The 15,624-nt window shown below is 42.1% G+C and overlaps 1 protein-coding gene across 1 annotated transcript; it reads right to left on the minus strand.

Annotated features, from left to right (window-relative positions):
• Positions 1–669: 669 nt before the first annotated feature.
• LOC115106411 (V-set and transmembrane domain-containing protein 4-like) lies at positions 670–14,586 on the minus strand. The gene is made up of 9 exons (XM_029629123.1): positions 14,370–14,586; positions 12,964–13,368; positions 4,061–4,114; positions 3,775–3,882; positions 3,558–3,591; positions 3,284–3,405; positions 2,530–2,594; positions 2,179–2,294; positions 670–1,858 (listed from the first exon to the last, which is right to left on the minus strand). The coding sequence occupies exons 1-9, from the start codon at positions 14,419–14,421 to the stop codon at positions 1,774–1,776; spliced, it is 1,041 nt and encodes a 346-aa protein (XP_029484983.1). The 5' UTR covers positions 14,422–14,586; the 3' UTR covers positions 670–1,773.
• Between the last annotated feature and the right edge of the window lie 1,038 nt (positions 14,587–15,624).

A 15,624-nucleotide genomic window follows, 5' to 3' on the forward strand; every position in this document is an offset into this window, starting at 1 on the left:
GATATACGTAGGCAACAGCTACACTATGTTTACTGTACACTGCAATTCAGAAACTTTGTGATGTCTGGAGACTTGAGATCTGACCCCCTCCGTGACACACAGAAAAATATGCTTTGATTTTTCACGTATTATTCACTGGCCTCTGTAGTTTAATCTGTGTGCAGGGCGGGGAGGCAGACTGTCTGTTTGCTCCCTCTGTCAACCTGTCTGGGCCTGTCACACTTTACTCTCTTTCTCTCCCTCTCTCTCTCTCTCTCTCTCTCTCTCTCTCTCTCTCTCTCTCTCTGTCTCTCTGTCTCTGTCTCTATGTCTCTCTCTCTCTCTCTCTCTCTCTCTCTCTCTCTCTCTCTGTCTCTCTCTCTGTCTCTCTCTCTGTCTCTCTCTCTCTCTCTCTCTGTCTCTCTCTCTCTGCCTCTCTCTCTCTCTCTCTCTGTCTCTCTCTCTCTGTCTCTCTCTCTCATTACAGTTCCTCCTTCACAAGAGGAGACACTCCTTACCCCACCCTCCATTTCCCTCAATTAAGCACACATGGAGGTATGATCAAACCACATCTCTTTTACCTGCTACTTGTTCAATTTCTCGTTTCCTTATAACATGTCATGAATAATCATTGACTTTTCACTGAAGTGATATCCTGAGGTGTGAAAGAAAGCACAAGGAAACATGCCGTTAACCACTGACCATATACATCCACTTTATGTTTATACAGCACATATGATACATTATACACACACACATATATCGTCGCTGTCTGATGAACCCTCATCTCCAAAACAGAAACTTTTCAGTAAATGAAAAAATGACCATATTTTCCCATTAATGAACATACAATTATGAAACTTCAGAAGCTATTTTGAATACATTTTCTTGGTCCGAGAGTCATGCAATGTTGAGAGTACATTGAGGGGACATATTGCTTTCAATAAATGAAAAAACATTTAAATTGGCAAAAATTTAGTTATGAGGTTTTCATCAGACAGCGACGACGTCATTTTCAAATGACAAAAACAAATAACAGAGGCGCTCCAACTGGAATGGAGAGTAATGTTGATGAGTGCGGGCGACGTCACTCTCCGGGTGAAACGAATGGCAAAGGAAAAGTGCAGAGGAAAGTGCAGAGTTCAGCGTTCACACATGGTTCTAGTTAGAGGTCCACGCAGTGGCCTCCACATTAAGTCAAACGTGGTTTGGAGGAGACTTCAATTTTCACAGTTTAAAAAGGTTTTAAGACGTTTTTCTCACCCCAGGAAGGTTACTTTGAACCATTGTGTAGATGTGTGTAGATAGATATAGATAGATTTCGTTGTTGTCAATGGATGTGGGAAGGATTTGTTTTTCCTACATGGAATCGTCTCAATGTACTCTGGTGATTATTAGTCTATGTATAGATCTTCATATATGAGAGAGAGAACTGGTGGATGGGGAATGGTTATGGTGCCTGGATGTCTGGCATTTCAAGTTCACTGGGGGAGAAAAAAACACTGTTGTTTTGCTCGGTTTTCCATGGTTAAATCCAAGGGGTCATTAAACATACTAAGCATTTTTACACACACTTACATTCACGGAAAAGTTTTAAAAAACAGAAGACAAAATCTCCGCTGTTGTGCAGATCTTGAGAGATAAAGAAACGGCATTTGGTCATTGGTGTTGTTCTTACCAGGAGTAAAAAATAAAATAAAAAATGTAAGTAATCATGTGCTTTGTAATCATAAGGTGAGAGGAAAACTCTGGTGATACAAGTCAAGCCAAACAAGGCCTTTCGTTTGTAGCCAGTTAAACTGCTCTGTCACAGCTGATCACAGCTCTGGGTACAAGTGTGTCGCCAAGAGCCCGTTGACTTTGGCACCAGTTGAAAGAGCTGCGTGATAACACAAATAACACAAATGGGCGGGCGTCTAATTGTTGCCTTAATGTCAACCTTTGCAGCTGCAGTATTGCTGTAATAACATAGCAGAAGATGACAGACATCATGCAGATGTTTTGGGAGGTAAACAAAAAAAAAGAAGTCAATTGTAAAATAAAAATTCAACACAGTATAGAAAACCTGTTTGTATTTCATCTCATTTTGGCTTTGTAAGAAAAATAAAACTCAATATAATATAGAACAATAATGCTGATCATAAATATAACATTTTGTACATGAGCTTCGGCTAAAAGTGGTGTGTTTCTCATACTTGCCTCTCCTCAAAGAGGATTTGGGCATACACAGTGCTTGTGCACGAGGCTTTGTTGTCCGGTAGGGGCTTGACCAGCTCCAACTCTGCATATGTCAGGCTCTCTTCTGCAATCTTTGGCTGCAGGGACAAGGAGAAAGATTAAACGGGTGAAGAAGCATACTCGTTATTCACGTTGTGTATTTTATCATTTGATACTGAACAAAATTACCTCGGGTTAACAGTCACATATACACAAAAATCGAATGAAGTAAAACTTAGATTCGATTTTAGATTTCTGGACAGCCCTCTACTGAAATAACTTGTTGCCTTTTTAATTGTATGTATGAACCAGGAGTTACCCCAGAGCACTTACCAAGACCACTTTCATCGGCTGTACCTTTAAAAGTTTGGGTTTGGGGATTTTGTTTGCTATGGGTGCTGTGGAAGAATACAATGATTACATACTTTATGCAGATAGGGAACACATTGTCTGTGTCACAAGAACCATTTCCCCCCTAAAACCCAAACCCAGAACCAAAATGTTCCCCGTCTGCAATGTTTACGTGCCCGCGTCAAAGCAGAGTTGAACAGACATACAACATTTGACGTGTGTTGGCATTCAGACTACTACGACATGACATGAACTCCTTGTGAGACAGATGCAACACTTTAAAACTGCCCAACATCAGCCTATTCATCTCAAGGGGAAACAAAAATATCAATAACAGACGTTACTTTCTTCAAATCCGCTGTCTTACTTGATTAGTTGACCATAAACTTTGCACTATTTCTGGTAGCACCCTGATATCACAAAGACTGACATAGAAGTTGCTTTGCTCTATTTCCAGTTTATCTATGCCCACACGTACGGTACAGTTGATCCATATATGGGCTCAAAAGGTAGTGGCAAGTAAAGCAATATTTCATAGATAATTCACAACATCTCAAGCATCAGGAAAAATGTTCAGAACTCCTTTATGCTCTGATGATTACTTTAGCCACATTCCCTCCCCCAGACCACATACCCAACTGTGCGTATGAAGATAGGCTTCTAAGTAAACATACATGCTTGGGTAAGGGAAAATGTGATACAGATGTATGATGTTGTTGAGAGACTGTCTGTTTACCTTTAACTGGTATCTCTGGTGGTATCTCTGACTGGGCTTTGCTTCGTTTCCTCCTGTACCTCCTCTGCTTTTTGGGCAGAGCAGGAGACACACTGACTAGACTGGTCACCGTCTCCCCTGAACTGCAGACAGCAGACAGGCATGTTTACAGCAGAATTAGAGCAGGGAAATGTAAGTAGCCATCGCGGTCATGGATGAAAAGAGTCTGTGTGTACCATAGTGGCTAAAGTACAGTTTAAGTCATAGTTACTTGAGTTTGAAGGATGAAACTTACCTGTTCTGTAGGCTCTTGACCAAATGGTAGTTGTCTATGAGGCAATGAGACAAAACATAAGCTCATGAGGGGCAAAAAAACATTCTGCCGTGTCATCAAAAAGCATGCCTTGGCTTTACATATCAGAGTCCATTATCTTTAAATGATCTGGTAATATGGCCCAGATGAGGGCTTTCAGTGTTGGATGGGAAGGAGCAGGGATAGAGTGTTTACTCACCTTTTAACTTCTTCTTCCTCTGAACATATTGGCAGGTCACCGCCACGGTGAACATGCACATGCACACTAGTCCCACAGAGCAGATCAGCACAGCGCACAGGTACACGTCTGAAACACACAAAACCGACCAGATTAGTCACAGTCATAATATTGTACAGCCCTGAAGACTCATGTTTCAGTTGTTAGTCACTTATGCAGAAATATCGGTGTCATTTATGACCTATTTATTGTTGTTGCGCTATTTTAGTCAAGTACAATGCAGAGAACCAGAGAGTCACGTTCTTACCTTCAAACAGGCTCCACAGACTCTCCTTGGCCGTGGTCGCTGGTAGGACATGCACTGAAAGGAAACCAGGGAAAGTCCACGATCATCAGTGTGTCAACCGTCCTGCCTGATTATACATTTGCAATACATCTAATTGTACGTGGCTCGGCATAGGACGACAGCATTGAGGTTATCCTCTCCTCTGGATCCTCTTCCTGAATCACTGGCTAGTGGTAGCTAACACCCACCGAGTCGTCCTGAAATACCCTAAACCGCGAGCAGCTGACAGCAGCCTCTCTCACACATAGCAGCCATCCTTAGCTTAGCTAGCCACCAGATCTCCAGGGTTACTGGGCTGAAGCCTGGCTGGGTGTGCTGCACGTTAGCCTGTCCACAGGGTTTAAACTGGGTCTGTGCCAATCAAGATCATTGGGACAACCACGTTGAAGTTGAAATGCAAAATGGTCAAGGTAAGGATTAAGGTTAGGGTTAGGTAAGGGTTATGGTTAAGGTTAAGGTTAAGGTTAAGGTTAAGGTTAAGGTTAGCGTCAGGTTTGGAGTAGGGATGTTCCAAGGAACCCGGATAGCACTGACCCTTACGCTGGGGTTACCTCTAGAGTATTTCCCTTGATGCTAAACCAGCAGCACTTGCTTTGTCTGTGCCGATCATAATTATGGCCTACATTCAACTATTTTGAAACATTAGTCTGAGGTAGATGACAGCGAGCCATGAGTCTTGGCTCAGTATTTGCTGTAGTTGTGTTTGCCATGTACTTTTTTTGCCACACATTCTATAGCTTGTTCCTATCTAGGTGAAGTTACACTCGATCATATGTTCTTGGTTCCCAAGTCTGATTGATGAGTCCCGGATATACTTGATAGTGGCCTTCAGAAATCAGTATCGTGGTGCAGAAGACTCTTCTTTGCCATGAATCATATAGTATGACTTCAATAGGACATTATGAATATGCACTGAGCCAAAAGGCCAGCTGCACATTCTGGAATACTATGAATCATCTGAATCTGCAGCACTGCTTGGAGCCAAAGAAATGTCTCTCACTGTTCAATTGATTCCATTCATATGTGCTCCCCCTTTATTTTTGATAGGAAGTCTCTCATTATATCCTCACACAGTGACGGTACACAGATCGAATGAATAGCATCCCTAAGACAGATTTGCATTCTGGGATAAATACTGTCTTCAGCAATCAATAGACCAATTCAATGGGTCACTTTGGGCTACGTCAGAGTATTCATCAAATGTAAAGAAGAAAAAAAAATGAAATTAATACCAGTATGCAGTGATGATCCATACAAAAGTCCTCATCACAAAAACCTTCAAAACATCCTTCCCTGTAACATCCTCTTTCTTCACTTTTCTCCATCTTTTTTGCATCACCCTCTTTCACCGTGTGAGACCCCAAGCGTGCGCTGACCAAGTGGTAAGTGTCGTCACCGACATTTTCAAACTCTCCCTGTCTGAGTCTGTAATACCAACATGTTTCAAGCAGACCACCATAGTGCCTGTCCCCAAGAACACTAAGGTAACCTGCCAAAATGACTATCGACCCGTAGCACTCACGTCTGTAGCCATGAAATGCTTTGAAACCCTGGTCATGGCTCACATCAACACCATTATCCCAGACACCCTAGACCCACTCCAATTTGCATACCGCACCAACAGATAGACAGATGATGCAATCTCTATTGCACTCCACACTGCTCTTTCACACCTGCACAAAAGGAACACCTATGTGAGAATGCGATTCATTGACTACAGCTCAGCGTTCAGCATAATAGTGCCCTCAAAGCTCATCAGTAAGCTAAGGACCCTGGGCTAAACACCTCCCTCTGCAACTTGATCCTGGACTTCCTGACGGGCCGCCCCCAGGTTGTAAGGGTAGGTAACAACACATCCAACACGCTGATCCTCAACACGGGGGCCCCTCAAGGGTGCGTGCTCAGTCCCCTCCTGTCCTCCCTGTTCACTCATGACTGCACGGCCAGGCACGACTCCAACACCATCCTTAAGTTAGCTGATGACACAACAGTGGTAGGCCTGATCACCGACAACAACGAGACAGCCTAAAGGGAGGAGGTCAGAGACCTGACCGTGTGGTGCAAGGACAACAACCTCTCCCTCAAAGTGATCAAGACAAAGGAGATGATCGTGGACTACAGGAAAAGGAGGACAGAGCACACCCCCATTCTCATCAACAGGGCTGTATTGGAGCAGGTTGAGAGCTTCAAGTTCCTTGGTGTCCACATCACCAACAAACTATTATGGTCCAAGCACACCAAGATTTTGTCGTGAAGAGGGCATGACAAAAGCTATTCCCCCTCTGGAGACTGAAAATATTTGGCATGGTTCCTCAGATCCTCAAAAGATTTTACAGCTGCACCATCGAGAGCATCCTGCATGGTATGGTAACTGCTCTGCCTCCGACCGCAAGGCACTACAGAAGGTAATGCGTACGGCCCAGTGCATCACCGGGGCCAAGCTTCCTGCCATCCTGCCGACCTCTATACCAGGCGGTGTCAGAGGAAGGCCCTAAAAATGGTCAAAGACTCCAGCTACCCTAGTCATTTACTGTTCTCTCTGTTTCCGCACGGCAAGCAGTACCGGAGTGCCAAGTCTAGGTCCAAGAGGCTTCTAAACAGCTTCTACCCCCAAACCATAAGACTCCTGAACAGCTAATCAAATGGCTTCCCAGACTATTTGGACCCCCCCAAATAGTGAGCAATATGTTTGGAACACGAAATCGCAATAAAATCACAGTATCAAATTGCAACACATGTAGAATAGGGAGAATCGGGAGAATCACAATACATATTGTATCGGTACCTACATTTTGTGGTCCCTGGCAATTCCCAGCCCTAACATGAGCCAAATGAGCTATAGAAAAGGATCTAATTCGATAGCACCGTTGGCGACTAGCTGTGGAGTGAAACAATCTGTTGACGTGTCCTTGAGCAAGGCACATAACTCTAATTGCTCCTGTAAGTCTCTCTCAATAAGAGCGTCTGTAAATGCAAAATGAGTGTGTTTACACATTACTATGCAGTTGTCTAGGCAACCAACTTTGGGCAGTCTCATGCTACAACTATCTCTTGTTCTCTCACTGTCGAGTTCACTCACTTCTAGCCACAATTGTGTATGTGTATAATACGCAGGGAAAATCCTGGCTATAGCCAAAGTCCAAATGTGTTTGGTGGTGATGGTGCCAGTGTTCCCTTACCTCGGCTGTTCCGCCAGTCTGTCTGCCTGGGCTCAGACAGGACAGTCAAATGTCACAGCCGGAACAAATGATTTCATGGAAAAAACTGGTTAAGTTTCAATATACTCAAAGTAATAGCTTAGAAAGAAAGGATGCATCTGCTTTGCTACATCTACTTTCATCTACTACATCAGTTTTGCTGCATCTACTTTGCTACATCTGCTTTGTTATATCTGCTTTGCTACATCTACTTTACTACATCTACTTTGTTATATCTATTTTACTACATCTGCTTTGTTATATCTACTTTGCTACATCTGCTTTGTTATATCTACTTTACTACATCTGCTTTGTTATATCTACTTTACTACATCTGCTTTGTTATATCTACTTTACTACATCTACTTTGTTATATCTACTTTACTACATCTGCTTTGCTACATCTGCTTTGTTATATCTACTTTACTACATCTGCTTTGTTATATCTACTTTACTACATCTGCTTTGCTACATCTGCTTTGTTATATCTACTTTACTACATCTGCTTTGCTACATCTGCTTTGCTACATCTGCTTTGTTATATCTACTTTACTACATCTGCTTTGTTATATCTACTTTACTACATCTGCTTTGCTACATCTGCTTTGCTACATCTGCTTTGTTATATCTACTTTACTACATCTACTTTGCTACATCTACTTTGCTACATCTGCTTTGTTATATCTACTTTACTACATCTGCTTTGTTATATTTACTTTACTACATCTGCTTTGCTACAACTGCTTTGCTACATCTGCTTTGTTTTTCTACTTTACTACATCTGCTGTGCTACATTGCTGTAATACATCTGCTTTCCTATATCTGCTGTGATACATCTGCTGTGCTATATCTGCTGTGCTACATCTGCTGTGCTACATTGCTGTAATATTACTGCTTTCCTATATCTGCTGTGATACATCTGCTGTGCTATATCTGCTGTGCTACATCTGCTGTGCTACATCTGCTGTGCTACATCTGCTGTGCTACAGTGTATATTGCTTAGATTCTTTCACAGAATGTTGTGCATTGAACTGGCAGAACAGAAGGGCTGACATCAGCTTTAGAGAAGACAAGATACTCTCTCATGAAGCATCACTATCAAGTATCACTTCTTTTCAAGCTTGTTCAAAACCACGGAACTCCTTACCACAATGAAAACATGACCTTTACACATCACACAATCTCTTCCTTCTCATGATCGATGAAACACGGAACTAGGTCAGCCAGTTCTGGTTCCAGCTATCATTAGCACTGTACTCCTGCTTCTACAACTACTACTTCTGATGTTTCCACTGTACTACACTACTACTGCTACTGCAACTACTAATAATTTTGCTACTACAACTACTAATATTACTACACTACTGCTGTTCCTACTACCAATACTACTACTCCTGCTACTATTACTACTACTACTACTACACTACTACTGCTACTGCTACCACTACCCCACTACTGCTGCTACTACCAATACTACTACCACCACTGCTACTATTACTACCTATACTACTACTACTACACCACTACTGCTACTGCTACTACTACTACTACTACTACTACACTACTAATGCTACTACTACTACACTACTAATGCTACTACTACTACTACACTACTACTGCTACTGCTACTACTACTACTACTACTACTACTACTACTACTACTACTACACTACTAATGCTACTACTACTACTACACTACTACTGCTGCTACAACTAATACTACTACTCCTGCTACTGTTGCTACTACTACTACTATTATTATTACTAATACTACTACTACTATTATTGCCAATGCTACTAATACTACAACAACAACTACTACACTACTACTGCTACTGCTACTACTACTGCTACTACTAGCACTGATAATAACACTACTGCTGCTGCTGCTATTGCTACTGCTACTGCTACTGCTACTACTACTATTACTACTACTACTGATACTACTGCTACTACTAATACTGCAACTACTACTACTGCTGCTGCTACTGCTACTACTACTTCTGCTGCTACTGCTACTACTACTACTACCTCTGCTACTGATACTGCTACTACATTACTACTGCTGCTACTGATATTACTACTACTACTACACTACTACTGCTACTTATACTGATACTACTACTACACTTCTACTGCTGCTACTACTAATACACTACTTCTGCTACTGCTACTGCTACTGCTATTGCTACTACTGATACTACTACTACTGCTACTGCTACTACTACTACTGCTACTGATGCTACTACTACTACTGCTACTACTGATGCTACTACTACTACTACTTCTAATAACAACACTGTACTTCTATTACTAATACTACTACTACTTGTACTGTTGCTACTACTACTACTAATAATAATACCACTGTACTACTACTATTACTACTAATCAAATCAAGTCAAATTGTATTAGTCACATGTGCCGAATACAACCTTACAGTGAAATTCTTACTTACGAGCCCTAACCAACAATGCAGTTAATAAAATACAAAAATCAACACGAATAAGAATAAGAAATAAAAGTAACAAGTAATTAAAGAGCAGCAGTAAAATAACAATAGAAAGACTATATACAGGGGGTAGTACCGGTTAGTTAATATGTACATGTAGGTAGAGTTACTAAAGTGACTATGCATAGATGATAACAACAGAGAGTAGCAGCGGTGTAAAAGAGGGGGTGGGGGGGAGGGGGCAATGCAAATAGTCTGGGTAGCCATTTGATTAGATGTTCAGGAGTCTTATGGCTTGGGGGTAGAAGCTGTTTAGAAGCCCCTTGGACCTAAACGTGGCACTCCGGTACGACTTGCCGTGTGGTAGCAGAGAGAGCAGTCTATGACTAGGGTGGCTGGAGTCTTTGGCAATTTTTAGGGCCTTCCTCTGACACTGCCTGGTATAGAGGTCCTGGATGGCAGGAAGCTTGGCCCCAGTGATGCACTGGGCTGTGCGCACTACCCTCTGTAGTGCCTTGTGGTCAAACTGCTCTCAACCTGCTCCACTACAGCCCTGTCGATGAGAATGGGGCCATGCTCGGTGCTCTTTTTCCTGTAGTCCATCACGTTGAGGGAGAGGTTGTTGTCCTGGCACCACATGGCCAGGTCTCTGACCTCCTCCCTATAGGCTGTCTCGTCATTGTCGGTGATCAGGCCTATCACTGATCCAGCTGCAGAGGGAGGTGTTTAGTCCCAGGGTCCTTAGCTTAATGATGAGCTTTGAGGGCATTATGGTGTTGAACGCTGAGCTGTAGTCAATGAATAGCATTCTCACATAGGTGTTCCTTTTGTCCAGGTGAGAAAGGGCAGTGTGGAGTGCAATAGAGATTACATCAGATGTGGACCTGTTAGGGTGGTATTCAAATTGGAGTGGGTCTAGGGTTTCTGGGATAATGATGTTGATGTGAGCCATGACCAGGGTTTCAAAGCATTTCATGGCTACAGACGTGAGTGCTACAGGTGGGTAGTCATTTAGGCAGGTCACCTTAGTGTTCTTGGGCACATGGACTATGGTGGTCTGCTTGAAACATGTTGGTATTACAGACTCAGATAAGGCGAGGTTGAAAATGTCAGTGAAACGCTCCTTGAAAGCGGAAGCTCTAGCCTTTAGCTCAGTGCGGATGTTGCCTGTAATCCATGGCTTCTGGTTGGGGTATGTACATACAGTCACTGTGGGGATGATGTCATCGATGCACTTATTGATGAAGCCAATGACTGATGTGGTGTACTCCTGTGCTACCAAAACAGTCCTGTAGCTTAGCATCTGCTTCATCTGACCACTTTTTTTATTGATCGAGTCACTGGTGCTTAATGCTTACATTTTTGCTTGGTAGCAGGAATCAGGAGGATAGAATTATGGTCAGTTTTGCCAAATGGAGGGTGAGGGAGAGTTTTGTATGCGTCTCTGTGTGTGGAGTAAAGGTGGTCCAGAGTTTTTTCCCTCTGGTTGCACATTTAACATGCTGATAGAAATTTGGTAAAATGGATTTAAGTTTCCCTGCATTAAAGTCCCCGGCTACTAGGAGCGTCGCCTCTGGGTGAGTGTTTTCCTGTTTGCTTATGAGTGCAGTCTTAGTACCAGCATCAGTCTGTGCTGGTATGTAGACAGCTATGAAAAACACAGATGAAAATTATCTTGGTAGATATTGTGGTCTACAGCTTATCATGAGATACTCTCGAGCAAAACCTTGAGACTTCCTTAGATATCGTGCACCAGCTGTTATTTTTAAAAAGACATAGTCCGTTGCCCCTTGCCTTACCAGGCATGGCTGTTCTATCCTGCTGATAAAGCATATAACCAGACAGCTGTATGTTGATAATGTCGTCGTTCAGCCACAAGTCCGTGAAGCATAAGACATTGCAATTTTGAATGTCCCGTTGGTAGTTAAATCTTCCGCGCAGGTCATCGATTTTATTTTCCAAAGATTGCACGTTTGCTAGCAGAATGGAAGGAAGTGGGGGTTTATTCGATCGCCTACAAATTCTCAGAAGGCAGCCCGCCCTCTGGCCCCTTTTTCTCCGACCTTCTCTTCACGCAAATGTAGGGGAAAAAAGGATTCTGCCAGTCCATGGTGAGTAATCGCAGTTCTGATGTGCAGAAGTTATTTTCGGTCATAAGAGACTGTAGCAGCAACATTATGTGCAAAATATGTTGAAAACTAGGTTACAAACAACGCAAAGAAAAAAAAAGAAAATTGGTCAGGAATACGTAAAACGTCAGCCTTGTTCTCCGGCGCTGTCTTAAAACTGCTACTACTGCTGCTACTACTACAACTGCTACTGCTATTTCTATTACTCCTGCTACTGCTACTACTACTATTTCCACAGTACTACACTACTACTTCTACTACTACTAATACTACTACTAATACTACTGCTACTACTTGCACTGACTTTGCTGATAGCTACTTTATTGAGGAAAAATGTACTTACTATGCCTGAGATATATGGTTGTCCCACCTAGCTATCTTAAGATGAATGCACTAACTGTAAGTCACTCTGGATAAGAGCGTCTGCTAAATAACTAAAATATCAATGTAAATGTACTTCTACTACTGCTACCACCACTGCTACTACTGCTACTACTAATACCATTGTACTACTACTACTACTACTATTACTGCTATTATTACTACTACTACTAATACCACTGTACTACTACTAATACCACTGTACTACTACTACTAATACCACTGTACTACTACTACTATTAATGCTATTATTACTACTACTACTAATACCACTGTACTACTACTAATACCACTGTACTACTACTACTATTACTGCTATTATTACTACTACTACTAATACCACTGTACTACTACTAATACCACTGTACTACTACTAATACCACTGTACTACTACTAATACCACTGTACTACTACTACTATTACTGCTATTATTACTACTACTACTAATACCACTGTACTACTACTAATACCACTGTACTACTACTAATACCACTGTACTACTACTAATACCACTGTACTACTACTAATACCACTGTACTACTACTAATACCACTGTACTACTACTATTACTACTTATACCACTGTACTACTGCTACTACTACTACTACTACTACTACTGCTACTACTACTACTACTACCACCACCAACTGCATAATTTATATTCTACTGCACCACAGACAGTGCTACACCTAAAGCCATAGTTACCTCTAAGCTCGGTGGCGGCCGTACAGTTTGTTGATGCCTTCCATCGGTTCTGGTGCTTCTTGAACTCCTGCACCCGGCATATGTAGAGTCCACGGTCCTCCGCTGAGATGTTCATAATGAGCAGGTCGAAAATCTTCCCCTGCTTGACCACTGTCAGCTTCAACTTAGGCCAGGGGAAGCTCTTGGTATAGTCCCCATAGAACCTGGCCTTTCTCATGTTGACCCTGGCGATGAGGAACTCTTTGTCGCTTGAAGAACGTTCCGGCAGGAATGTCCATTTGACTACGGGCAGGCTGCTGGAGCGACGTCTCTGGGACACCTGGCAGGTCAGGGTGACGTTCTCGCCCTCCTGGGCCACCGTAAATGGGGAGGGGGTGACAGTGATGTTGATGGCCTGGCACACTTCTGAAATATATAGTACACAAAGGGTATGTACAGTAAATAAACACAGAGTAGACAAAATATAAGGAACACTGGCTCTTTCCATGACATAGACTGACCAGGTGAATCCAGGTGAAAGCTATGATCCCTTATTGATGTCACCTTCAATTCCACTTCAATTAGTGTAGATCAAGGGGATGGGATAGGTTAAAGAAGGATGTTTAAGCCTTGAGACAACTGAGACATGGATTGCGTATGTGTGCCATTCAGAGCCTTTGAATGGGATATAGTAGTTGGATCCAGGCACACCAGTTTGAGCTGGGTTTGTCACACTCAACAGTTTATCAAGAATGGTCCACCACCCAAGGGACATCCAGCCAACTTGACACAACTGTGGTAAGAATTGGAGTCAACACAGTCCAGCATGTTTGTGGATGAGACATCTGAACGTGGTGTTTGGCTCAAGTGCAAGCATATGTCCATTTTAAGTGGAAGAAATATTAAGGACCAGACTTTATGGCCTGTTTCATGACAAAAGCAACATCTGTTTTTTCAAGTAATTTCATAACTTTCCATTTGCAGCATATTTATATGACACACAAAGCCATCAAGCCACTAAGAAGGGAACTGTTCATCTCTAGATAAAATCTATAATTTTCTAGATATATTTATTTAGCTAAAGTATTAAGCTGCATCTTATGAAAAAAGTCACACAAACCAGAGTAAATTTTGTTTTGAACAAAGATGAGGGAAAACACATTATTTACTGATTCAAATGCATGTCATGTGGAATGTGTTTTCTAACACTTACTCATTTCACAAAAGTTTTCCCAATCTTTTATTATGACATTCTCTCTCTCTCTTTCTCTTGCTGTCTCTCTTCTCTCTCTCTCTCTCTCTCTCTCTCTCTCTCTCTCTCTCTCCATCAACACATAACTCTTCAAGGTATTGCCAAATTTCATATCATGACCTAAAAACACTATTTTCCATTTTAACCAAGTTACCTAAATAGAAAAGTTGCTTACCTCCAATGAACGCTTTAGTCAGGAGAACTATGACCACAGAAGAGATCTTCATTTTCCAGACCAGCAGTCTCCATAAAAAACAGTTAAATGTCTCCCGAAGTAAAGAGCCTCAGCTCAGGATTCCCTTTTCTTTTTTCTGTATTCGTGTGTAATACGAAATGGGGCTCGCTCTGTTTCTGCTTAGAACCACCCTCCTCCCCCCAGGCTCACAACCCCACCCACCTCACTCCTCTGCTTGGCAGAAAGTGGGAAATGCAATTTCCTGTGTAGGAGGAAGGAAGGTTGTGCTATAGCTTTGACGCAGACTCGATCAGACTTACAGCAGAGAAAACAGACACTTTTGGCTAGATTTGTATTACACACACACACACACACACACACACACACACACACACACACACACACACACACACACACACACACACACACACACACACACACACACACACAGTCTCTGACTGTGTAACTGGAGCCCACAGACAATGTTTGTACAGGAGTTTGTGAGAGCAACTCTGTTTCCTCTCTTTATAGACACACTAGAGTTTAGAACAAACGTTCAGACATTCACTCTTCTTGAAATAAAACGTGACTGCATTCATGGATCCATTTGTCTTAGAGCTAGCGAGACATACAGTTGAAGTCGAAAGTTTACATACACCTTTGCCAAATACATTTAAAGTCCGTTTTTCACAATTCCTGACTTTTAATCTTAATAAATATTCCCTGTCTTAGGTCAGTTAGGAGCACCACTATATTTTAAGAATGTGAAATGTCCGAATAATAGTAGAGAGAATTATTTCTTTCATCACATTCTCAGTGGGACAGAAGTTTACATACACTCATAGTATTTGGTAGCATTGCCTTTAAATTGTTTAAGTTGGGTCAAATGTTTCGGGCAGCCTTCCACAAGCTTCCCACAATAAGTTGGGTGAATTTTGGTCCATTCCTCCTGACAGAGCTGGTGTAACTGAGTCAGGTTTGTAGGCCTCCTTGCTCGCACACGCTTTTCAGTTCTGCCCACAAATTGTCTATAGGATTGAGGTTAGGGCTTTGTGATGGCCACTCCAATACCTTGACTTTGTTGTCCTTAAGCCATTTTGCCACAACTTTGGAAGTATGCTTGGGGTCATTGTCCATTTGGAAGACCCATTTGCGACCAAGCTTTAACTTCCTGACTGATGTCTTGAGATGTCACTTCAATATATCCACATAATTGTCCTTCCTCATGAAGCCATCTATTTTATGAAGTGCACCA

This window comes from Oncorhynchus nerka, linkage group LG23 (genome assembly GCF_034236695.1).
Source record: "Oncorhynchus nerka isolate Pitt River linkage group LG23, Oner_Uvic_2.0, whole genome shotgun sequence".
In the NCBI taxonomy this organism is placed as follows: Eukaryota; Metazoa; Chordata; class Actinopteri; order Salmoniformes; family Salmonidae; genus Oncorhynchus; species Oncorhynchus nerka.